Source organism: Oikopleura dioica, chromosome 1 (assembly GCF_907165135.1).
Source record: "Oikopleura dioica chromosome 1, OKI2018_I68_1.0, whole genome shotgun sequence".
NCBI lineage: Eukaryota > Metazoa > Chordata > Appendicularia > Copelata > Oikopleuridae > Oikopleura > Oikopleura dioica.
In genome coordinates, this window is record NC_137291.1 from 7,306,063 (window position 1) to 7,329,803 (window position 23,741).

Genomic DNA, 23,741 nt, shown 5'->3' on the forward strand with positions numbered 1-23,741 from the left:
AACAAACCGTGCCCTTCTTGGCGTCGCATGTCAAACCCGCGGTTTTAATAACCTTTAGGAAGGCGCTAATGACTTCATACTGTGCATTCCATAAAATAGACTCAATTTTTATTTGAAAAATAATCAAGTGTTCACTTTGTCAGGCCAGTTGTTGTCGATATCATTCCAAGGTTCGTAACCATTGATCGCACGAATTTTGAATCCGGTATCTCCATTCTTTTCATCAGATTTGAAGCAAAGTTTCATTGGGGAATATATTGTTGAAAGCCTCATTCCATTCTTATAATTTCTAATTACATTTATTTTTGTAATAAAAACTCACAAATGATCCACGAGTTTCGGGTCCAGAAAAGTAGTATTGAACTCCATTCTCGCCCTGTAAATATACAAAATCATATCCAAGTTCTGTTGCGAATTCCACAAATTCGAAAGTTAACCCTTCGCTTGAATTTGACATGATTTTGTGACAGCAATGAATGGCTCCGACGTATGCATTATTTCCATAAGCTCCAAGACTTAATCAAAAAATATCATTTGCGATACACTCGAATATGTTACTTACGGCACATCAATAAAAGTAAAAACCGTGTATTCAAGAGGGCCATCGCATAGTGGGATACTTTCTTCGACAACCATGCCATCAATATTGTGAAATTGGGCGTCATTGAAGACAGGAAACGGCGGAGTTGGAGCATCTCAACCTGCTCTTATAGAAAAGGTCGCCAATATGAACTTTGTCGTCAACCTTGATCTAGTATTGCCAATACTGTATTGACGACCTTTTCCCAACAATATTCGAAATAATAATGAAAACCAAGAAGCAAACACAGCAACCAATTGAAATGGACGAAGCCGGACTTCTTTCTGAGGCCTGTACTGGAACTTGTATCTGCTGAGCTGAAATCAAATGAGTATTTCTTCAAATTTAAAAATAAAAACTTTTTAAAAATATAAACTTTTTACTAAAAAGTCAAGAGCTTACGTAAAGCTTGTTGAGAAAGAGCTTGTTGAACCGGTGGCGGCGATGATAGAGAAGGAGGAGGAGCGTTTTGTTGAATGTTTATGACCATTGGTTGATGAGTACTTGGTGCTGGAGGGGGCTGCGGGGCCATAGCCGGAGCTGGAGCAGGTGGTGGTGGTGGAGCTCCATATCCAGGTGCACCAGCAAAGGGTGCAGCAGGGTAAGGCTGCTGCTGCTGATACTGCGGCGGTGCGGTATTCGGGTACATTAAACTAAGTCTGTCAAATACATTTTCCAAACAGTCTTCTCAATTCTAGAGAAAAAATTTCATCGGGGAAGCAAATTGCATTATGCAAGTTGACTTTTATAAAGATTTCTCATGTTCTTTATTAGAAAAATGGTCAGTTGGACACTTTATCAGGCCAATTAGCATCAATATCATTTTCAGGCTCGTATCCGTCGATCGCTCGAATTAAGAATCCAGTATCTTCGATCATATGGTCAGACTTGAAGCATATCTGTATTGGGTCAAATTGTGTTGACAGTCGCATTCCATCCTTAAAATTTCAATTAAAATATTTTCTAAAAAATAAAAACTTACAAATGATCCAGGCGTTTCAGGACCAGAAAAGAAGTATTGAATTCCGTTCACGCCCTGTAAATAGACAAAATCATATCCAAGTTCCGTGGCAAATTCCGTGAATTCGAAAGTTAGCCCATCGCTTGAATGTGACATGATTTTGTTGCACATATGAATATTTGAAGTGTAAAACATTGAGTTCACGCTTGAATAAAAAAGTGTCATTTCCAATTAGATATTGCTTACTAGACGTCGATAAAGGTGGAAACTGTGTATTCGAGACCAGTAGTATGACCACCACTGGTGAGTTCTACGCTTGTTCCGTCGACATCAGAATGATCAATATTAAAAAAGTAGTCAAATAGAGGAAACGGTGGACTTGGAGGAACGCGAGGACCCGTTGGGATTGTCGTTGTCGTTGAGATTGTCGTTGTGCTAAGATTATTGAAGTGGCTGTTGATTTCCTGGGCTACAGAATCTATTGTATGGTTAATGAACCCTACCCATAGTAGATATAATCATAGTCAGGTGTTGTAGTTCCCTGGCTCGTTGTCTCTAGATCGGTATTTCCATTAATGGCTCTTATTCAAAAGGTCGAAAAATCATTTGATTATTATAACTAATAATTTATAAGTAGATCTGGTTTTTAAGACCTTTTCCTTAATACATTCGAAATAATAATGAGAATCACAAAGGAAACACAGCAACACATACAAATGGACGAACCCGTGCTTCTGCTTGAGGTTTCTACGGGAACTGGTGCTCGTTGCGCTGAAAAAAAGAAAAACGTAAAATATCTAAATACATTTTCAGACTAAGAACTAAAACTTAAAAAATATTCTTCTTAAAATACCCAAAAATTTAAAACTCACGAAGAGCTTGTTCAGAAAGGGCTGGTTGAATCGGCGCTGGTGCTGCCAAAGTAGGAGAAGGAGCGTTTTGTTGAATGTTCAAGATCACTGGTTGAGGAGTACTCGGTGCTGGAGGTGGCGGAGGAGCGTAAGCCGGAGCTGGATTAGGCGCTGGTGGTGGAGTTCCATAGCCAGGCGCACCAGCAAAGGGCACAGCAGGGTAAGGCCGCTGCTGCTGATACTGCGGCGGAGCGGTATTCGGGTACATAAAACTAAGTCTGCTAAATGCATTTTTCAAACAATATCCAAAATTCTAGAGACAATAAATGCTAAAACATTTATGTTTAGTCTGTTTTATTAATTATAATCAAAACTGCTTATTTATCTCTCATCAGTAAAAAAAAAATCCTTCTGCAAAAGATGCCCTATCCACCATCTAGTCTGGATAAAATCGTCTTTTTTACGTCCGAGGCCTATCAATTTTATAAAAAAGGAACTGGTCAATTTGTTCTCAATTTATTTGTGATCAATTTGAGATATTAGTTTGACGACAACGTTCTGGCAGGGTTATTTACAAAGAAATCCACTTCCACAATTGGGCTGTTTCAGCTAACACGGGAATATTGTTGAACTTTGGAAAGTATTGTTTTTAATTTGTACAGATTATCTCTTTCTTCATTGATGGTTTCAGGAGGCAGGAATCGGTGCAGAGTCGAGCAAAAGAGGGAGAATATCGCGGTGTGTTTGATAGTGCGCTACCAGCATCAAAAGATGGGGAAATGCTCGGGAGGAGCCCTAGTGAGTCCTTGTTGATTTCAGTTTTTGAATTTCGGAACATACCTTGATGTACCATCCGATTTTGCTCTCTTTGACCAGTTGATATTCGTGAACATGCTCAATGCCTCTTACCAACAAAGCGGAATTGTTGAGCACCAAAAATGTGCCAAGAGAAGATTGACAGAGAACAGAGATTCCAATGTCCCTGGAAAAAACCGTTTGTTAATTTTGTCATTGCGGGTTGAACTTACTTTGGGAGGCCCTGGTGGTACCACTTGGCCACGCGCAGTCGACTGTCCAAATCGTGATAAGAGTCACCAGGGGCGAGTAGACGCAGCTTTCGCGCCACAGGATTTGTTTTCACAAAGTTGGCGAAGTTTTCAAAGTGACTGGTTGACTTTTTAATCGTGGCGGTCTCGTGCTTAATCCCGAAGGGGCCCTGTTTGTGGCCTGTATTTGTGGTGGAGTGCGTTTGTCCGAGTTGGGCGCTAGATTTGGCGCTTTGAGCGAAAGAAGCAGTAGAGCTTGGAATGCCCGAATCATTGTTTTGAGCAGTGCGGCGGACGAGCGAGCGAAGCGAGCGTCGAGGTCCGGTTGATGAACGGCGGTTGTTGGATTTTGAGCTGACCACGTCGTCCTTGGCGTTTTTCTCAATCTCGAGGATAACCCTGCGCTCGAGGTCGTCAGCGAGGCTGCTGATGGCAGAATCTAAGGATGAATGTTAATTTTGAGTAATCTGGGAAAAACATACCATCAGAGTGGGCTGATGTCTTGCTTCTAACTGTCGTGCTTGGTGACTTGTAATCCGCCATTGGGCGGGTGTTGGATCTGTCAGAAGAGGTGCCAATGCTCGATGAACCAGGGCCAGAGGCGGCTGTTCTGTTCGTGTTAGAGCTTGGATCGTAGTCGTGACGGAAGTTGCAGAAAGTATCCTCAACACTTTCAAGATAGCAAGGCTCGAAGCAATCGTCAGCAGAGCTCGTTGAGACGGGCTCAGCGCCAGAGTCGAGAGTAGAAGTCAGTGGAATAGCGCGCGTCTGGTTCGGAAACGCGCAGGAAGCTGTCGACATTGTTGATAGTTCTGACATTCGCGAGGAGGAACGTTCATCTGCGGGTGGAGCTTCAGTTGAGCTTCCCTTCCGGATGGTGTAGGCGGATTGGAATGCGCCGCCGATGACGGAGTTTAGAATGTCGGCCTGGAAGTAAACATAAATAACGAAGACAACATAAAAATTCTTAAGACAGCAGAGTAAGAGAAAGATAGAATTCGTTAAACTAGTAGTTTTGACTTTCAAGAAGAAGCCGCAGCGTCAGGTAATAATGATACCCTCAGCAGCATTTTTTGCCTAATACCGGACCGGTTTATTAGAACGGTCTTTTCTCAAGGTCTAATTCTAGCGTGTCGCTTTATCAGAATACCTGCGGGTTAAAGCAAATTAACTTGAAAAGCGGCCTCCTTATTCGGCTTAATTAAACGATAAGCCGAGATTTTTCTTTTCAGCTTTAACCGCCCTAGATAACGTAGCGCAGGGCGAAGGATGAGCGGGCGGACAAAATGGCCGCACCGCAAAGGCGCCATGAAATCGATTGCAAATGAGGAGGATGATAAGGAGGTCTTTTATGCGACTTGCGATTTTCATGGACGATTATTATTGCAGTATACGCGCACGTGTAAAATGGCGGATGCTCTAATCAAACACGTGGTTGAGTAATCACGTGTTCAATTTGGGCTTATCTAAGTTGTAGTTCTATATTGTATGACAAGTGTTTTTGAACTAACATACTATTTGTTATCTAAATTGGCTTGAATGACAACTTTCTGTTTAGGCCAAATTTAAAAAAAAAATGTCCGCCTGTCAAATTCGACAGAAAAATAATTTATTGACGTTTTCTCGTTTTTTGATTACAATACTTCAGAAACGAACGATACTCGCTGCCGAAACTATGATTAAATCAGCAGCTGGACTTTCTCTCTGGTACATTCTTAGTTTTCAAGAGCGTCTTTCCTCAACGTTTGAATACCGGAGGATTTTTCAATGTTATGAAGATTGATTAGACTTACCGATGGTGTTCGAAAAACGTGACAGTACTGACGATTCAAGGGCTGGCCAGGGTCACGTGCGGCGAAAGCGAAGAGTTCAGAGAGACAGGTTGAGAAGGAGACTCTTCGGAGAGCATGGACCATGTAGGTTTCCTAAGGAATAAGGTATTTTTAGATCAAAAGCTTTTATTGCCGTTTATTAAAACAATTCAGACAGCTTTTCGTCCAAATAAATAGACCGAGTGGACCCTGCTCGATCAGTTTTGACGCGAGAGGAAATCGTTATGCAAAGTTCTTGCCGAAGAATTTCCAAAATTCCAAGACTAGCTTCTCGTTATTCAATGCAACCGCCCGTTTTATCATCCTGACAAGGGCGAAATTCGCGCCCACGTGACAGGCGGAATGTTCTGCCCATTGAACCCTGCTTCTGCTTATCAGTGGTGTTTTCAGTCGCCGGTGTACTGCTATCACTATCAGTTTTGCCTTCTGGAAGCTCTTTGTAGACTCAAGAAAAACCCCTTATGCCGGGCGGATGGTATTGTGCTTCCTTTTGCCTGTTTTGGAATGATGTAATTACACTACCGTTCGTTTAACAACAGTTTATCTCAAATTAGGACACATCAAAAAACGCGGAAGTGTGTTTAGAATTGGTGGCCATAAGATTTCCTACCGCGGTGGGACACGTTCAAATGGTCAGTGATAAGTTATCACAAAAGAAACTCGCGGCAAGTATGGCTCAGATTTTTAGAATCAAGCTATTTTCCAGCTCAAGCTACTACTATCGACTTTAGATAGCAACTACACTGTAGTACTGCTTTAGTTTCTCACTCAACTTTCTGTTTCGTAAGTAAGTGATGAACTGCGCGCATTCTTGCATACTCTGTGAGCATTTCTTCGACTGATAAATTGCCACCTGTGATGCAGATAGGACTCTTTTTTCGATGATTGAAGAGTCTTCTTTTCGCAGGGAAAATGCTAACAGAGGGGACCCTCTTAAAGGCCACCCTTAAATTTACACGGAAAGAAGCATTCAAAATAATTTCGAGTCAATTTCCTCCTCTTTAAAAATTAAGGACCCTCTTTGGAAAAAAAAATTACCTGAGCGTTCAAGGAGGATACTTTAATTCCACACAGTGCCATACTGATCACAACACTGGTCCCAGTCGTTTTGGTAGCCGGATCTCTCTGAAAAAGTTTTTTAAGAAAAGCGTGACACTAGAATTTTATAAGGGCTCTAATTTAAAGTTTTAAGTAAGGGTGTCTACAAAAAAAAAGTGCCTTATGATAAGCCAGCTCTCGAGAGGCAAAGTGCTTCAGGAGAAATGATAACATGAAATTTAGCATAAGAAAACTTGTCGAAATATGGTGTTAGAAAATAGCGATAAGGAAATGCTATGACATATAGAAATGTGGAAGTTTATGCGTTATCTGATAAACAAAGCACAGCGGGAGACCTCGGTGATAAGAGACTCGGAAATAATGAGTTGCTTTCAGCTTAGATTTTCTATGTTTTTATGCTTGTATAATTGAGAGTCGTAACAAAACGTTCCTGTGAAAAAGGATATTTTGTTAAGACTCGGCGGGGGACGAAATATTGATAAGAAGTTTTTCAAACTTACGTTGATACTGTCGAGTTGTTTGGCGATGAACTGCGCGCGATCACGTGGATTCCCCAAGGTCACTGGAAACGAGCCAATATACTGAAAAAATGAGGATTATTAAAAGTATCCATCAACGCGAAAATTGAAGACTGAAATCAACAACGACATCTGACACACGCTGGAGCGGCGCCAAGACAAAGAGAATGGAGGGAATTTTAAATGAATAAATTATACTTTCTGACTACTGAAAGAAAAGAATTCCTAGCTTTCTTCTGGATTAACGAGCAAGTTAAGTTAGTTGTTGAATTTGGAGTAGCGCCAAAAGTATGTTCTTATCGTGTAAGGCGCGCGTCAGTTATTCTGAATACAGCTGTGCCTTTGAGGTTTTGCAGAAGATGATAAAACTGTCAACATTGGCGTATATTTTCGCGAAAGATTCAGAACACGTTTCCAAAAACATTTTGTTGTTAGGTTTTTTGAGCGTCATTTTTGCACTCTTGCACTTTTGTTGGCCTCAATAATTGTTCAAAAGGGGCTTATTTTCAACAAAAACAGTAACAATCCCGACCCAGATTAGTAATTAACCGCCACAATTTTAAAACGCGCGTACTTAGCCATCTGCTCAGAGCAATAAATTGAAGCTTTATTCGCGCGTTAGTACCTACCGCGTCGTATAAACTTGACGTCTTTTGAAAAATGCTCGGAGCTTGAAAAGGAATTTGTCAGATTTAAACTCATTACTCCTCGTGATTTATTTGTTTGTGGAAAAGACAAGAACAGGAACATCCCTGCCACGCTTATTCTCCGCCTTTATGGTTGGTTTTTGGTGATTTTCTAGATGATCATAGTTGATGTTGTCTTTCAAAAATTCAATCGGTTAGTTTAAAGCATGCTCAAGCCACTGAGTCACGAGCTTCGTCGACGGGCTGTGGAAATCTCCCTCGGGTTTCTTGGTAAAATCATCAAAAAGAAGCCGCACTTCAATTACTGTTTTTAAGCGCTTTATGTAGCTGTGGACATTGGAGTGCAACTATACAATCGAATCTACGCAGCAAAGAAGAAGGTGATTGCAGAAATCTCCGTGCACGAAGATGTCCTCGACGAAGCTCAAGCTGACTCAACATCCGTCGATCCTGCTTTCGACACTGGCTTCGAGGACGGTCCTTCGTCTCCAGAACCCAACTCTACATTTGAAGAGATCGAGAGCATCCGGAATCTTCAGACTGGCGTTCAGATCACTGGATTTTCAATCCTCGGCGAAGATCAAACCATCGGATCGATGGAGTCTTTTAGCGAGGAAGAACCAACCGATGTCTTGATTCATTTCGAACCCTCGCTTGTTGAAGCCTCTCTGCCCGTGGCTCAAGAAGAAGAACCCACCTCACCAATATTGGCAATAACCGACGTCGAGGAAGAATACATCGAAGCTTCCCTCAGCGAAATCTCTTCAATCCCCGAAACCGATAATGATAATTCATCAATCACAAGCACGGATGAACATTTCTTGAGCTGCTCAGAGTACGAGTACTTTTCTGCCTGTTCAGACATCGAAGTAGAGTAAATCCTCCATTTTCAAGCATTTTAAACTTTTTCTTTAGATTTTTTGAAAATAAATATTCCAAATCAAAAAGCCAATTCGTCTTTCTTAGACTGAAAAAATGTTATGGAACGTTTTTCCGGAACTAATTATTGGGACTTGCGAGTCTCAGAAAAAAAGACTGGCGCATTTTAGAATCAGCGCCCAAGTGATCCTCTTATCCCGTAATCCTGAGTCGCCACAAACATCCATTTTCAACCTTCGTAAATTTCATTTTAGTGAAAAGGGGGTTTTGCAATCCAATTTTCGCGACCCTGGAATCGCTCCTCTTTTGATCCCTTTAAATTTATTGAACTCAAGTTTCGAATACAAATTTTAAAATTCGCAATAGAAGTTCTCGTGAAAAATCGTTGGTGAAAAAAGCTTGTGTTTTTGGAAAAAACAATTATCTGTTCACAAAAATCTGGAGAGTCGGGTCCTCCCGAATTCACGTGGAATGAGATTATGACATCGGCTCATCACTGTTTCTAAAGAAAATTAGAAGGCGCGTGTCACATGTGGCGCAAATCACGAACTCCTTCATGTTCTCAGGGGAATTTTCTGGCTGATAGCGCGGCCGAAAAATCTACCTCGATCAGAAATTTTCATGTCACAAGGGATTACAGTTTCTAAGCCCTTATTTTACTTTCAAAATCATAATATTATGAAATCTCTAATCACAAGTCTCTGACTGTAGTTATCGAGAAGCCGCTTGCGGCTTCGAGTCTCATATAATTTAAGCCGCGCAAAGCGCGGCTCTTTCATTTTTTGACTCGAAGCCGCAAGAAAATTCAAAATAAATAAAATGAAAGAGCCGCGCTCAGCGCGGCTTAAATTATTTGAGACTCAAAGCCGCAAGCGGCTTTTCGATTTTTACTAGAAAAAGCACTCTAAATTGCGTATCAGACTGATAAAGAAAAAAAGGAAAGCTACTTTATCTCTTACCAAAGAAAAAACTCTCTTCAACAAATATTATCATTAATTCGGAAAATTTCAAAGATAACCGTTTTTTTCTCTTCCAAAGCTGAAAAATATTATTTTTGCTCTCCAAGAAGACCGGCGCCCCTATAATTTTTTCTTGCTAGAGTGGCTACCCTGTTATGTACGTGTGCTTGCGAAAACATGGACAAGTGGCGATGCCACTTGGCGGGTAGAGAGACGTGAGCTGGATTTGCTGCAGCGGAATTAGCAATTACAGGCGTTTAAAGAACTTCGGAGCGGTTTTCGCTGTCTGAAAAGGATGATGCAGCTTCATTTTTCCCGCGAATCGTTACGTGGCCACTTTGCTTATTTTAGAGAGCGCGAAAAATTTGCGATTTTCGCAAAGCCATTAGCTCAATCGTGGGATAATAAATTGTGACGCGCGTTTTATTGAATTTCACGTTCTAAAAATCTCAAATCCCAAAACGGTACCTGAACGGATTGCTCATTATAAGATCACTCAATTCGAGCAAATAAGAAAAGAGTCTAAAATCAAAAAGTAAAAGTACACCCTCTTTCAATCGAATTAAAAACCACAACCCTGATTTAACCCCCTCAATTAAGGTACAAAGTAGCTGGAAATATCGCGTTATCATTCCTGGTTAAATTCGAGACCTCAAACTTTCGGTCGGCTTTTTGAACCGCAGGCGTGGCATCTCGCCTGGAATGGATCTCCGAATTCATCACTGTCGCCATCACCTTTCCTGTCACATTTTGGCCTTGCGTCACGTGATCCCTCTTTCGATGACAAAGGGAGCCAAGTTGTGGAAGCGAAATGCTTTCAATTCGGCAGCTTTGCATTTGCATTTAACATTTCGCATTTGGCTCAGAATGGTGGTGAATTTGGCAGAGAACCGAAAAGAAAGAGAGTGAGACATGACACAAATATACTAATCCCACTTCACACACAAGAAAAATATAGAGTGTGTAGTCAACATATCTGAATTCTTTAGAATGCATTTTCTGACCTACTTATTGTAGTGACCCCTTATTATTCTTTCTATTTCAATTAAAAATCGAGAAGCCGCTTGCGGCTTCGACTCTAATAAAATTAAAGCCGCGCTTGGCGCGGCTCTTTCATTTTTCTACTCGAAGCCGCAACCGGCTTCTCGATTTTTTTTTTGATATTCAAGGAAAGAACTCATCTAACCCCATCGACGGTCAAAATTCATGTTGAATCGGCATCTTCCATACTTGACTGGGCGCCAAAGTACCGTTCAAAGCACTACAACTCGGGGTGTAACAAAATCCGGCATGTTTTCCTTTGTTCTTTTGCCTGGCAGCACCAAAAGCGGGCGTTTCAAGCTCAGTAGTGACTAGTCCAGCCTAGCGTGAAATTCGACAACTACAGTTTGAGTCAAAAATTTCTAGCGCTGGAAATGGCTCTTTTGAATAATCAATTTTAGGGCTCGATTAAGGAGAACAGCGGATTATAAGATTCAGCGCTTAGTTTTAGGTTTCGCGATGAAAAAGCTAGAATGACTAAATCGTGATTAGCAAAATCATCAAGGAGGAAAAAACGTGATTGGAGCTTATCTTCGATTTTCAAAATGAGTTTAGGATGTCGCCCTTTTACAGAAATGTCTCTAAATTAAACCATTTCGGATAAAAACTGCTGAATCGGGGATTTTTGAAAAATTATTTTTCACGCCTTGTTTGCTAATTGATGGCTCTTCCAATTATGAAACGATGTTGCGTGACCTTGCGGATTCTGCCTGATTTGTTATCAAAATATCAACGTCAGGGGTGCTGCTCTTCGCGGCTTCTTTTCCCCTGATTTTCCAAACGATTTCGCGAACTTTCAGTCTTTGGTAAAAACGTTGTCTTAGCGCGAAACTACGGTACTGCCGGTGCAAACAAGTGACCCTGGTTCTACCGAATTCAGCAGAATAAAATCAGTATTGTTAGAAATATGGTCGTTATGTGTTTTGTTTACTTTCGGAACTTGTTGGAAAGGACCACCCAAAATCCCTTTTGGCTTTTGGGCTCAATCAACAACATATAAATCTGGCCAAATGGGGAAATCCTCGCGGGGATGATCCACGAAAATCCTTTCCGGATTTGGCTCTGGATCTGAAAACAAGCACTCGGCGCTAGATACCGTACTTTCCTCGATGATTTTTATGAAATTTAATGAGTTAATTAAACTCGACAAAAGGATGATTTAAAAAATTCGCGGGCCCGGAAATCGTCAAAAACTTCTTGTCTAGTTTTGTAGAGCTCGTCGAGACGAGTCGAATGATATATAAAACTCCGGACAGTTTCAAGATTTTCCGCCAAAAAAGTGATAAGAAGGTGTCTTATCAAAAATTTTCTGACCGGCGCCGTTTTGTTCTAGAAAAGCTGAGGTGATGCTTGACCCCGGAAAATGATCCTCATGGTCTGTTCTATTCCGGCAAAAATTTCAGCTCGTCATCATATACCCAGCCGAGTTTATCGTTAAATTTCATTTTCCAAGGAAAATGGGACTGTAAATGGGCCGGAAACTAGGAACGTGCAGCGACAACAAAATGCACTAATTTTTTGATTTTTCGCTGATAAGCACAGCAGGATATGTGAGGACGAGCTGAAATTTTTGCCGGAATAGAACAGACCATGAGGATCATTTTCCGGGGTCAAGCATCACCTCAGCTTTTCTAGAACAAAAACGGCGCCAGTCAGAAAATTTTTGATAAGACACCTTCTTATCACTTTTTTTGGCGGAAAATCTTGAAACTGTCAGGAGTTTTATATATCATTCGACTCGTCTCGACGAGCTCTACAAAACAAGACAAGAAGTTTTTGACGAGTTCCAGGCCCGCAAAATTTTTTGAAATCATCAAGCCCCATAAAACCAAGATTAATTAAATGAATCGCGATTTTTTAATTTGCGATATTGCTCGGCTGACGGCCAAGTTCCCAGCAGAGAGAGCATCAATTTAACAGTTTTTATGTTCATAGTTCAATTTTTTGAAAGTAGCGCGCTCGTAAAACTTAACTCTTGGCGCGTAAATTGAATAAAAAAGGACTCGTTATTTATGAATCTGCTGTTTTACAATGAGCGAAGCCCGGTTGTAAAATTCAGTGAACGGACGGATTCATTATTCCGACGCGAAATGAAATTGAAACGAGATAAGGTTCTCGTCATCCCTTTTTCGTGAACCTGACGTTTTTTGTTTGTTGAATATTAGGAGGGTTTTCTCAAAGATAATGATCTTTTTTCGGATTTTAACATGAGAATAAGCGTTAAATTCGCCCTAAAATCGACTAATAAAAAGCTCGTTTTCATTTTAAATATAAAATAAAAAATATTTAACCTGGAAGAGCGGCCGTGTATTTCCCAAATTATAAAATTTCAGCGATATGGCCAGTGTACTGATAATTCTGTTTATCACGTTCTTCTTGAGCACGTCGGGACCGTTGTGCAAATTAAACTGAAAGGAGCAGAATTTCTGTAATTCAGAAATGCCGAAGCTGTTTTATGTTCCTGCCAAATTTAATTGCCAAATGAAAATAAGCGACGGAAAACTGTTTGTTCAATCTGTTGAAGTTTTTGATGTAGGAAGGAAAGAAAGCAGTTTCGGAATCCAATTTGGGTCGAGATTTACGATTTAAATTTATGGCTATAAATCGAAAAGGGATAATTACAATTTTTAACTCATAAAAGGAAAAATGCACAAAAAGGGACAAATATTCCCTTTTCTTCATTTTTCCCTACATTGCGTGAGTAATTTTAACTGTATGATTTATTATTTGACTTATTGAAAAAGATCAAAGATGGACAATTCAAATTTGTTGAAAATAACTCTGATTTTTATTGTACCCAGGGTGACTGAGCGCGATGGAAAAAATCATCGTACTGTAAATATCGAGCGCTACTTCTATCGCTTCTGAATGACTGTGCAAATTTATCTCCTCGGCCTTGGAACAAACTACAGTAAATATTCATTCATTATTATCAACCACTGTATTGTCAGTCGAAAATAACGGGAGACACTGAATTGTGCCGCCCTGCGCCGCCTTGCGCCGCCCTGCGCCGCCCAGCGTCGCCCAGTCTCGCCGGATCCGAAGATATTTTGTCTTTCAAAAGCGGGTAATTTAGATTTTCATATAAAATTAGTTATTCTGACATATTTGAATTGTCTGAAAATTAAAAAAGCCATCCTATAATTTTGGGTGCCAGTAGAGTAATTCGCAATCAAACTCAGAATTTGGCATAAAATCACAAATAAATTGAGCACGCGACGGGCCAGAGGCCCTTACGCGCGCATTTTCTGGTAGAGAACTCATTGGGTTGGCGGGGCCCAACTCTCGCTCTTGTTCAGAACAGTTTCCTAGGTCATAGTTGGGTCGAATGAGAGCCGGATGGTTTCGGACCGGGCGACGCTGGGCGGCGCAGGGCGGCGCAGGGCGGCGCAGGGCGGCGCAAGGCGGCGCAGGGCGGCACAATTCAGTACCCCCCAAAATAACGAGAAGCCGCTTGCGGCTTCGAGCTCAAAAAAAGCCGCGCTAGGTGCGGCTTTAATCTTCTTTTTATCTCGAAGCCGCAGAATGAGTTTCTATTGAAAATTTCCTTCAATAAAAACTCTTTTTTCTGCCTGTCAATTACGAGTTATTGACAGAAAGGAATACTTTCAGCTGTCAACCCTTTTTCCTCCATTACACAAAAGCCCCCTTGAAAACAACAATAAAAGCGAATAATTGCCTTGTTGACCTGTCGGCGATGATTGATTCCCTCGTCAGCAGGAAATAATGAAATAACGATCCGTGAAAAGGAAATTTCGTTTTTGAAAGCGAAAATTTAAATCTTAAAAATTTAAAATTTCGAATTTCTGCGCTAATTCGGCAGCTGGCGACCGCGAAAAGCGACCGCGAAATATCGCTGAAAACGTAGTAAATTTTTTACAATCTGAAAAAAGTCCTCGACCGAGCGGTTTTCGAATTTGCTAGCTACTGTTTCTAAGGCTTTTTAGATTCAAAGAGATCCGTTAAATACTGTTTTTAGATACACGAATCCCAAGATCACGTGATCCAGAACACCTGAGAGGGCTGAGCTGCTTCATCCGCAGCGGGAGTTTATCGCCACCGAGGGAATCTTTATCACGGGCTTTGTAGGCCGCTGAGCGCGCGATTTTTTGGGAATACGGGTCACGCTTTTTAACATGTTCATGGAAAAGCCGGTTGATGATTTCAGTACACAATAAAGGACAATAAAAATAGCGCATCTTGACCAATTTATTGGCTAATCAAAAAGAAGTTCTTAGTTCCGGTTTTCCCACAGATCGAAGAAATAGCCGCCTGCGGCATTTTTTTGTGAAATGGGCTCGTAGAAATTCGCCAATTTGGATGACCAATAAATTGGCCAAAACGCGCTTGCGGGTTAAAATTGTTCAATCGACTTACCGTGGCTTTTCGAGGGGGTTCATTGACGTCCATTTTCTTGCAGTTTTTTTTTTCTATGATTTTTTCTTCAATATTTTTTCTTGAAAATTGTTCTTCTGCTTGTGTCTCTTTTTTTAATATTTTCTGCGTAAAAATCTTTTGACCAATCTCGATGTTACTTTGTTATTGTTTTTTCCTTCTCGCTTTCCTTTTTGATAAAAATCAGGACTTGGCAAAAATCGCGAAATCGGCGTTTTTTTTTTCAGAAATTTTTTCGGAGCCGTGTTGATTCCGCTCAGCGCTGAGCGCGGCGGGTGCTCTGGAGCTCCACCGCCGCGCGGCTCTTTATCGCGCTCTTGAAGAGAATGGAGAGAATAGAGCTTGGGAAAGGGGGGATTTGCTCGGCGAGCTTTCTATGCTGATAACTATCGTAATGGTAAATAATAAGGGCGGATTTCGAAATGGACAGATTATGCTAAGATCGGCGTCAAGACCGGGGAAAATAATAATGCCATAATAGGGACTTTCTATCAATTGAAATCTCAGTTTTCTTTGTTGGAATTGTTACGCTACTGTTCCAAGATGACCAATTACCAAAGCGGCTATCCAGCATTGTCTACCAGACATCGATATTGGTGGTCCAAGATAGTCAATATAAAATCCAAAACTTCAAAGAATCATCCCAAGATTGACGATTTTGGGATTGGTTTGCTTAACTTCGCCTTCAAAATCGACAATCTTGGGCCGGTTATTTCGTGTTTAGTCGACAATCTTTGGGAGAGGTTTTGAAGAAGTTTGAATTTTCTTTCTAATGAGAATTTTTCTATAATAAAAACATCTTTTTATTCCTATAAAAACTTTTATAAATAAACTTTCTTGGTTTCCAAGGCGCTAGAATTGACCTTTTATAAATCAGTCGGCAGTGAATTCTCCAGAAATTATATTCGACCCTTGTCAAAGCGCATCAAGACGTTCACAGCGTCGAGAATTAACTTTTAAAAAGTGATGAAACTCCAGTGTGAAATCAACGATAATGGAGTTAATTTCGTCGGACAGCGAAAACGTGACTTGCGCGCTCCAGGTGCCAGAGCTCAGGGCAGATTCTGAAGCAGTTTCACACATTCCTGGCGAACCAGAAAACGGCGACTCTTGCGCATTTCTGAGGCAGCTCTTAGGATTTTATTGTATGCAACTAATACTCCAGCGAATACAATAAAAATCCAAGAACATGGACGATCGATAAAGGTAGTTTCATGCAACTGTATAAATTGAAGCTAAGCCGGAGGAAAATGAGTCTAAAGAGGAGGCAAGTGTTTGACGATAACAAGGGAAAGAATAAACTCTTGAAGTGCAGCCATCTAAAGTGCTCGTCTGCGCGTCGAAAATAGACTTGTAAGTGATCAATGATCATCTGATTCATTTCCCAAAACGCTTGGCTCGGCAATCTGTGTAGAAACCTGAGTCAGGGTCCTAAAAGAACAGAGAAATGACTCTCACTCAGTGTAATTTATAAATACCTCAAGTTAATCCGTAACTGACGGCTCACTAAAAACCCATGGCGGTACGGTCCATTCTAAGACATAACACACTGGTCAATTTTGAGAGAAAACGCGCTTCACGAACTTCCACAAATATGCATTTTCGCCCGGGCCACGTACCGTCTTAGTTCTGCCGCGCTCTAGCAAAATATACGGAATCTGGCTTCTTAGAGGATTTTTTTTTCGGAGACGTGATTTTATTTCGATACTTTGTTCTGGCTCTATTTTAGAAAATGGAAAGGGATGAGCGCCGTTTGTCAAATGCAGGATATGCTTGTCACTGATGCAGCTCTTGAATATGTCGATTGGAGAGTAATCGTGAGGAAAAACCTACTTTTTGCTGAAAAGACACTTGAATGTACCAAGAAATACGAAAGATATTGAACTTTTATTTGGATTTATAGAATTGAAATAGATGGTTTAGATGAGTTCTTCTCGATAATTCATTTTCTTTGAAGAAATATATCTTTTTATTCTTTCATAATTTGATATGATTTGGTCGATAAAGAAGCCGTCCAAAATCTGCGGTACACAAAGAATTTGATCATCTTCAGAATCGTAAAGAGGCCTACGTCCAAAGCCTTCAGACCGGGCCCTGCAAAAGGATGTTTGAAATGTTGATCCTCTCGTAAAATTTTGTCTGGCAGATGGTAGACGTTGTCGGTTGCAAACAGATCGTCTCTGGAAATTTGGGCTTTCAAATCTCTTTGGAAAAGTCCGCGTTCTTCGAAAGACACGCCCAAAAGATTGCTTATATATTCGTTGAAAAAATTTCCACAGTTTCATCGATGCTTTCACATTCACTCAATCGAAAACTGGAGAATTCAGGAGTTGACAGTCATAAATTTAACCACTGCAAATATTCCCTTCTCGAAGAAAAGACTTTCCGGAAGATCACAAGTAAACGTCACTGATTTTGAAGTACCATGAGATTTTTTTCTAAAGGGAGATCGGAGAATCTGAGGGTCCTAAGCCCTCTGGGACTCTCAGGTTAGCCGCGCGCGCCTAGCGCGGCTAGCCAATCAAATGACGGTATTTTTCCGCAGTGCGCCGCACTCTAAATTCTTTATTCTGAGGTACCCAACAGGAGCTGAAAGAAATTTCTAGACTTCTCCGAGAGTGAAACGGGGAAGCGAGGCCAGGGGCCTTCTCCCTCTCTAAAAAAATCTCATGGTAGTCCAACTGCTGTAAGAAAGGGAAAACTTTGTTTGCTTCGCTAGCTGTTGATCCCTATCTGAATGAGTAACTGTATTACAGCTTTAAAAACGGGCAATCAAGTCTAACAAAGCCGCAATAAAGCCAAAAATGCAGTCTTCTTATAGCGGCTCCATTCCACATTCTGTGGGATCTCAGAACTGCAATCAGAGTCTGTTCGAGTTTGGCAAGGTAGTCTGTATTATAAATTACAAAATCGAGAATGCCGGCTCCTGACTCGGAGTCGTAATAGCGAAGTGGCAGGTGGAAAAGGCAGATGTGAACATTTCCTAATAAGGATATTGTGAACCTTGAAAACAGTCTGACGAACAAGTTGAGTAGCTCGAATCCCACATGTCCCCCCACTTTTTCGTTAGGCTGTTGGACGATCGTTGTTGAGTTCGGCGCTTGCGCGTTAGACGGGCGAAACAAATGTGAGTGTTTGAAAGTAAGAATTCTACCTCGGCGATTAGGGTTTTGAGCCACATAAAACGCTGTTGCCGGCGAGACGGTTTTCCGCTGGTAGTTTGTGTTCGGAGATATAGTGTGCGTAAAATATATTGAGAAACGAAACGATGGTGACTACCTCGACTATAAAGGATTCAGGCGGAAGGCCCTGCTTGATATGGAATCACTTGGCGACGTGTGTGGGTGCCTCGTCGGAGTTGTTTTTCGGGAATTTTGATGCCACGGGGAGACGCTTTCCTCCCAAAGACGGCTTCGAATGGACTAACTGGGTACGCCGAAGCAGAATATTCGACGAGATTTTGGGTGTTTTTGGATTTTTTGTGAACGATTCTTAATCCTTCGGCATCGGGAATGCACTTGACGTCTTTTCGATCGAAAATCACATCGCGCCCGATGAGCATTGGTATTTGGTTTTCGATAATAAATATTCTTACGCCTTTCAGCCAAAATTTGCCAATCTGGACGTCGGCATCGATGTAACCTGTAAGGGTGCCAGCTCCAATTCCGGCCACTTTACCGTCGTATTTTTGGATGTCGCCGATCAATTGTGATGGAATGTTTCCACGCGATATCATCGTTAGAGAACTCCCAGTATCAACCAGTGCGTTGAGCGAGGCAAATGTGCCGGACTGTGATTGGATAAAAGTATCGACTCGAGGCTGTATTCTTCCGGCGAAAACTTGATGTGTGCTAACTTCTTTATTAATCGGGTCTGATGCGTAGCACTCCGCATCAGCTCTAACTGAGAAATCCGCCCGAGGGTTTGAGATAAAAAGCGTTTGTTCTCTGTGCTCTTCCGTTGAATCGTAATCTTCATCGTTATCTTCCGATTTTTCATCTTCTTCTTCGTTCGGGTAGGCTTCGTTCTTGATGAACTTCTTCTTATTGTAGAATTTGTTTCCTTTTACATTGCTCTGGCCGCCTCCAGAAGTGCCCTGCTTAAGATTTTCTCCGTGGCTTCCCCTCCTCGAGTCTTTGTTTCTGTTCTGGCCACTGTTTCTGAATCGGCCCCGTTGGCTATATGATTGATGTCCGTAGTATGTGGTCATTTCGCCTCCGCCTGTCTGTGACTGATAATACTCCGCGTGCTCCGCCAGCGTGCCAGCATCGCCTATTTTCTTCCATACTGGCGCCATCGAGTTGTACAACTCGTTGTGGTGTACCTGGATTACTGTCGCCATAATGCTTGCCCCAAGATGTTCCATGAATTTATCGATCGTCAGCAATTCGGAAACGACCGTGATCCCACTGTTGGAACTGCTCCCGCGTTCCATTTTTATTTCTTGTTTCTTTAGGCTTTTCTCTATAGTAGCTCTTGCTGCTTCCAAGTTGAGGCTTATCTGCGTGGCAAGTTTCTTGAACCCCTTTCTTTTGTCGTATGGAGTATTCAGGGCACGCTGAAGGGATTGAATCGGAGTGATACCACCGGAGAAATTTGAAAAAATCTCTTTCTTCAGCTCGTCCCAGTTCTTCTGGTTTGTTCCCATCCTGTGCGTCACGTGAACCGAGCATCGTGATTTGACGCCGACTAAGAATTCCTTCTCTAGCTTCATATTCGGTTTCACGCATAAGTCGAAAACTTTTTGGCAGCGGGCGATGAAATTATTCGTTACCTCGAAGGAACCTCCTTCGAAAAGATGCACTTCGCCGAGCTGGGCCCTTATTGAGCTTAGATCACTCTGATCTTTTCTGGTGAATTCGTCTTCGTTGTCGCCTTCTGTTGCGGATGCGATCAACTTCATCTTCAATGAACTAATTTTCTTTTCGATGTCCGCTTTCTTCTGCGCGTCGTTTTTAACTTCCGAGTACGTGAGCGCTTTTTCGTATATCTCTATTTCTTTTGCGATTTCTGTTGCTCGTCCCATGTTTGCGAGCAAGAAAGAAAATTAAGCTTTATTCGTTGACACCGGATTCTCGTACCTTGCTTTTACACCCTTGCTTTATTTAGTTCAAAGGGTGACCCTCGCGGGATTTCGTTGCGCTATTTTCAGGATGACGTAATCTCTCGGCCAATCGGAATTTGACGTGGATTCGTTTCTGGAGCGACTGGTACCAATTTGTGGGATCTCAGAACTGCAATCAGAGTCTGTTCGAGTTTGGCAAGGTAGTCTGTATTATAAATTACAAAATCGAGAATGCCGGCTCCTGACTCGGAGTCGTAATAGCGAAGTGGCAGGTGGAAAAGGCAGATGTGAACATTTCCTAATAAGGATATTGTGAACCTTGAAAACAGTCTGACGAACAAGTTGAGTAGCTCGAATCCCACAATTCCAGGCAATCACATTCTGACCTTCTTGTTCTGCTTGATTTAGGGAATGAATTCATCCACCGCAGATTTTCAAGAATCCCTCGCGCTCATAATCGACAACTGCGGTTTTGCTGCTTTCAGAGGCGCGTTTCCGGCCTGGTTTTATGCATTTAAGACTTTTTGGAATTAAAAGAACTTATTTTTAGTTGATGAAACTCGTTTCGAAAGAAGTGCTTAGCTGCAAATTGACATAATACTTTCTAATCCGCGCCATTATGCATTTTGCGCTTATGCGATTCTCAAATGACAGCCTGCGTAGCGGAAGTATTCCACTTGAGCCTCCTCCACCAAGTCTCTAGTATCGTCAAGTGGCTTTTACTCCAGAACCATCGTTCCTCTCTGATATTATGTCGTGTCCGGGATGTTGATCTATCAAGCACCGGAATCCAGCTGAAATGAACTCTGTCAACTTTTTTTTTCAAAAATTAAAGAAAAAATTTATTCACATTCATAGAAGACGACAGAAGAAGATGATGAAACTGCTGGTAAGACTGTAGCAGTAGATATTGTTGAAGCATCTCGACAAGATTCAGTAAATTCCGATTCGAAGTCCGAGGATGAGGGACTTCTTGAGCTCTCGTTGATTGAAATTGGTATTTTCAAATCAGTTATTCTCTTTCAGCCTGAGTTGGTGATGGCGGTTCAAACTCTTTTTCAAAAGTACTGATGCTAGAAACATCGTCAACTTTCATAGATTTTGTGGAGCAACAAAAAATATTTCTCCAAAAAGAACATAATTTGCTGAAAGTCATTGTCTCATAACGATTAGCGAAAATCGCAAATTATCTATCAATTTTTCCCTAATTTAGGTGTTTTTCCTTTTTCGCCGGGGTACTCTTGTTTTAATGATCATTAGTCATAATGATTGATTAGTTTATTATTTGTTGAAATTTCAACAAAGAAATGCGAAATATTGTTTTCTGGTAGTGATTTTATTTAGCTTTCGGAGAGCCAGACGTAAAAGTTCTCCACAAGAAGTGGATGTTTCAAAATTCTTCATACAAAAATGAAGACGAGTACATTTGGCAGTACAGTTAAAGAAACAAATCTTGATCGTCGAAAAAATAGACTCACAAGTTCTGTTGTTTCGTTCAGAAGTACAGTAAAACCAAACAAATGACAGGAAAGAAGAAGGAAAAAAGAAAGAAGAGAGTACTTCGATTTCTTTTTTGATTTCGCGATAAGCGCTTGTTTTGCCTTGCTTATCGGAAGTTTCGCGAGTCGGGTCCGCCGTAACGCGCGCGTTCAGAATTTCGCATGAAGCCTTTTCCGCAGGGTTCAAAGCATGTATATTTTACTTAGCCGAGCATTTGTGTATTTATATATATGGGAAAGCCGCGGCGCTAAAAAAACGTGCTAACACTATTATAAAAACTTCTTGTCTATTTACTAACGCAAGCAGCGAGTTTTTAGTCGAATCAGGGATTCGGAATAATTTTTAAAAATTAGTTTATGTTTTCAATCAGTGATTATCCGATTAATTACAGCGTGTTTATCAAATCTTTTCGGAAGATGTAATGATTTTTTACCAAAATATGGACACTTCAGTATACGAGATATCTCGTTTTTCGAGATTCAAACACTATGAAAATTAGTCGATCAGAGGTGAGAATCGCTGTAAAAGAATATTTTTCTTGAACTTTGAAATGACATTTTTTGAAGAACAAGTTAATATTGCCTTCATGTATAGAACTTTGTATCTTTGGCTTGTCAAAAACGTCATGCTCTGTCCGTCTCTACTAAGCCGCGACCGCCACTCAAAATCGTAAAATTCTAGCTTTGCCATATATCTTCATTCTACTACTTTAGCTTTGAACCCACGTGCCTGGAGTGCCGTGAAACGCTCTTCCACGAGGTCCTCCGCGTCCCTAGAAAATTGGCGTGAGAACGTGCTACCGCGGATTTTAGCTACTATCTTTAGCGCGTTATAATTGTTTTGAACGTGACAATGTTATCATCAGTATAGCTCGTAAAAAGTGCGGATTTCGACGAAATTCCACGATGACTTTGCTTGATTGTGAGAGCATAACTTGTTCATTCTTGAACGATTCGAAACCGGTCGCAAAAGAATTACCGCGTTAACGCTCTTCAAAAATTTTGTTGTGACAATTGACGATTTAAATTTTTAGTGGCCACAGAAAATGGCCGCGAAAATCATCGTGAAATATTCGTATCTCAAGAAAGGTTTTCAAGAAGATTCAGAAAAAAGAATAAGCATCAGGTTTAACCTAAAAGAGTCTGATGTGCTATTTTTAAATTTGTCTGCAGTTTAAACCTTAAAGACAACGGTTTAAAAACGTTTATGAAGGTAAATATTTAACCTAACAAAAATCGATAACTCGTGTCTGCATTAAACTTACACCACCACGATGGTGAGGGGGTCCGCCACCGCCGCCTCCTCGGCCTCCACCGGGCATCATTCCGCGGCCTCTACCAATTCCTCGGAAGGCGCCTCGACCCAAACCACGTGGCTGCTTCGATTTCTTGTCCACGTTCAGCATCGGCGCGTTCTTCAACATGTCCGGAAGAATGGCGAAGCGCACCTAAATCAGCGTAAATTTAAAATTTAAACAAACAAAATGGCGTTTCATAATCTATTAAGAGAAAAAGAATCTAATAAGAGCGGCCCAAGATGCTTAATCTTTTTAATACACGTAAGGCTGATGATTTGTTTATAATCCGAGCCTCGGAGAGGAAGGGATCCGACGCTCGAGCGGCGCTCTCAGACGGCCATTTCGTTAGCATTACCTGACTTCCGCGAATGAAGATGTTGCTCAAGTGTGCGCTCCGACCATCGCGATATGTGGCACTAACGTCGCGAAGCTTAATTTATATAAATATTGTTGTTTCATTCGGCGATAGTGGAGCGGATTTAATTAATAACTTCGTGACAATATCCAGTTATAAAGATCAAGATAACTAAACAACAACATACAGACAGATAGTGCTGTTTATAATCCCACTAATCCGAACGAAGATGAGCGAAGCGAATCTTTGTGAAAATTTATTACTGTGCCGAACTACTGCTGAAAGTCGAGAAGCCGCTTGCGCCTCCAGTTGAGAAAGAATTGAACTGACTGAATTGAATTTTTGACTGATTGTACTCGAAGCCGCAAGCGACTTCTCGATTTTCAGGAGTAGTTCGACACAGTAAAAGATTTTCGCAAAGATTCGCTTCGCTCATCTCGTTTCAGTAGCTGGTGTTATAATTTATAATTTATTTATTTTATAACTTATAAAATTGACGTCATTTAGAATTGTGATCCAAAGCGAAATTCAAAACTGGAAGTAAGTTTTCCGCAAGTTACGCTTGAGCAGGGATGGCTAACTACGTACCTGCATATTCATATTATCTTCCGCCTCGATAAGTACGCCACGGTAGAGCTCCCCGGTCGCCGATTCGACCGTCACAGTGTGGCCCTCGGCCTCGTGGAGTACCTTTACCGGAACTCCCAACGTCATCTGGGTTGACTTAGGTTTGAAACGGTTGCGATTTTGTATCAA

The 23,741-nt window shown here is 41.2% G+C and overlaps 5 protein-coding genes across 5 annotated transcripts; 1 reads left to right on the forward strand and 4 right to left on the reverse strand.

The window, feature by feature from the left end:
* Positions 1-41: 41 nt before the first annotated feature.
* LOC145711328 (uncharacterized) lies at positions 42-686 on the reverse strand. The gene is made up of 3 exons (XM_081789049.1): positions 563-686; positions 323-515; positions 42-279 (listed from the first exon to the last, which is right to left on the reverse strand). Exons 1-3 carry the CDS (start codon positions 634-636, stop codon positions 124-126), a joined length of 423 nt encoding a protein of 140 aa, XP_081645175.1. The 5' UTR covers positions 637-686; the 3' UTR covers positions 42-123.
* A 649-nt stretch (positions 687-1,335) lies between these two features.
* On the reverse strand, positions 1,336-2,122 carry LOC145695229 (uncharacterized). Its single transcript, XM_081772232.1, has 4 exons — positions 2,045-2,122; positions 1,788-1,976; positions 1,563-1,746; positions 1,336-1,518 (listed from the first exon to the last, which is right to left on the reverse strand). Exons 3-4 carry the CDS (start codon positions 1,734-1,736, stop codon positions 1,363-1,365), a joined length of 330 nt encoding a protein of 109 aa, XP_081628358.1. The 5' UTR covers positions 1,737-1,746; positions 1,788-1,976; positions 2,045-2,122; the 3' UTR covers positions 1,336-1,362.
* Positions 2,123-2,901: 779 nt separating this feature from the next.
* Positions 2,902-14,986, reverse strand: LOC145704261 (uncharacterized). The gene is made up of 8 exons (XM_081781710.1): positions 14,751-14,986; positions 6,830-6,910; positions 6,309-6,395; positions 5,232-5,363; positions 3,921-4,365; positions 3,421-3,877; positions 3,233-3,374; positions 2,902-3,187 (listed from the first exon to the last, which is right to left on the reverse strand). The coding sequence occupies exons 1-8, from the start codon at positions 14,781-14,783 to the stop codon at positions 3,080-3,082; spliced, it is 1,485 nt and encodes a 494-aa protein (XP_081637836.1). The 5' UTR covers positions 14,784-14,986; the 3' UTR covers positions 2,902-3,079.
* Positions 7,701-8,435, forward strand: LOC145701202 (uncharacterized). The gene is made up of 2 exons (XM_081778432.1): positions 7,701-7,764; positions 7,810-8,435. The coding sequence occupies exons 1-2, from the start codon at positions 7,701-7,703 to the stop codon at positions 8,370-8,372; spliced, it is 627 nt and encodes a 208-aa protein (XP_081634558.1). The 3' UTR covers positions 8,373-8,435.
* Positions 14,987-21,150: 6,164 nt separating the features above from the next.
* On the reverse strand, positions 21,151-23,729 carry LOC145697215 (uncharacterized). Its single transcript, XM_081774387.1, has 5 exons — positions 23,574-23,729; positions 22,986-23,060; positions 22,598-22,780; positions 22,063-22,105; positions 21,151-21,501 (listed from the first exon to the last, which is right to left on the reverse strand). Exons 1-5 carry the CDS (start codon positions 23,697-23,699, stop codon positions 21,440-21,442), a joined length of 489 nt encoding a protein of 162 aa, XP_081630513.1. The 5' UTR covers positions 23,700-23,729; the 3' UTR covers positions 21,151-21,439.
* Between the last annotated feature and the right edge of the window lie 12 nt (positions 23,730-23,741).

Excerpts from the sequence above, each read along its gene's own strand:
- LOC145697215 (XM_081774387.1), bottom strand. The coding sequence starts at position 23,699 with ATGACGTTGGGAGTTCCGGTAAAGGTACTCCACGAGGCCGAGGGCCAC. Across the intron at positions 22,781-22,985 it reads TCTTCATTCGCGGAAGTCAG|GTGCGCTTCGCCATTCTTCC; the intron begins GTAATGCTAACG and ends ACGCTGATTTAG. Across the intron at positions 22,106-22,597 it reads CCCCTCACCATCGTGGTGGT|GGACGCGGAGGACCTCGTGG; the intron begins GTAAGTTTAATG and ends CCAATTTTCTAG.
- LOC145704261 (XM_081781710.1), bottom strand. The coding sequence starts at position 14,783 with ATGGACGTCAATGAACCCCCTCGAAAAGCCACG. Across the intron at positions 3,375-3,420 it reads TACCACCAGGGCCTCCCAAA|GGACATTGGAATCTCTGTTC; the intron begins GTAAGTTCAACC and ends GGTTTTTTCCAG. Across the intron at positions 3,188-3,232 it reads AAATCGGATGGTACATCAAG|GGCTCCTCCCGAGCATTTCC; the intron begins GTATGTTCCGAA and ends AGGACTCACTAG.
- LOC145701202 (XM_081778432.1), top strand. The coding sequence starts at position 7,701 with ATGCTCAAGCCACTGAGTCACGAGCTTCGTCGACGGGCTGTGGAAATC. Across the intron at positions 7,765-7,809 it reads AATCTCCCTCGGGTTTCTTG|CGCTTTATGTAGCTGTGGAC; the intron begins GTAAAATCATCA and ends ACTGTTTTTAAG.
- LOC145695229 (XM_081772232.1), bottom strand. The coding sequence starts at position 1,736 with ATGTTTTACACTTCAAATATTCATATGTGCAACAAAATCATGTCACAT. Across the intron at positions 1,519-1,562 it reads CTGAAACGCCTGGATCATTT|GATGGAATGCGACTGTCAAC; the intron begins GTAAGTTTTTAT and ends TGAAATTTTAAG.
- LOC145711328 (XM_081789049.1), bottom strand. The coding sequence starts at position 636 with ATGGTTGTCGAAGAAAGTATCCCACTATGCGATGGCCCTCTTGAATAC. Across the intron at positions 516-562 it reads TTTACTTTTATTGATGTGCC|TCTTGGAGCTTATGGAAATA; the intron begins GTAAGTAACATA and ends TTTTTGATTAAG. Across the intron at positions 280-322 it reads CCGAAACTCGTGGATCATTT|AATGGAATGAGGCTTTCAAC; the intron begins GTGAGTTTTTAT and ends AGAAATTATAAG.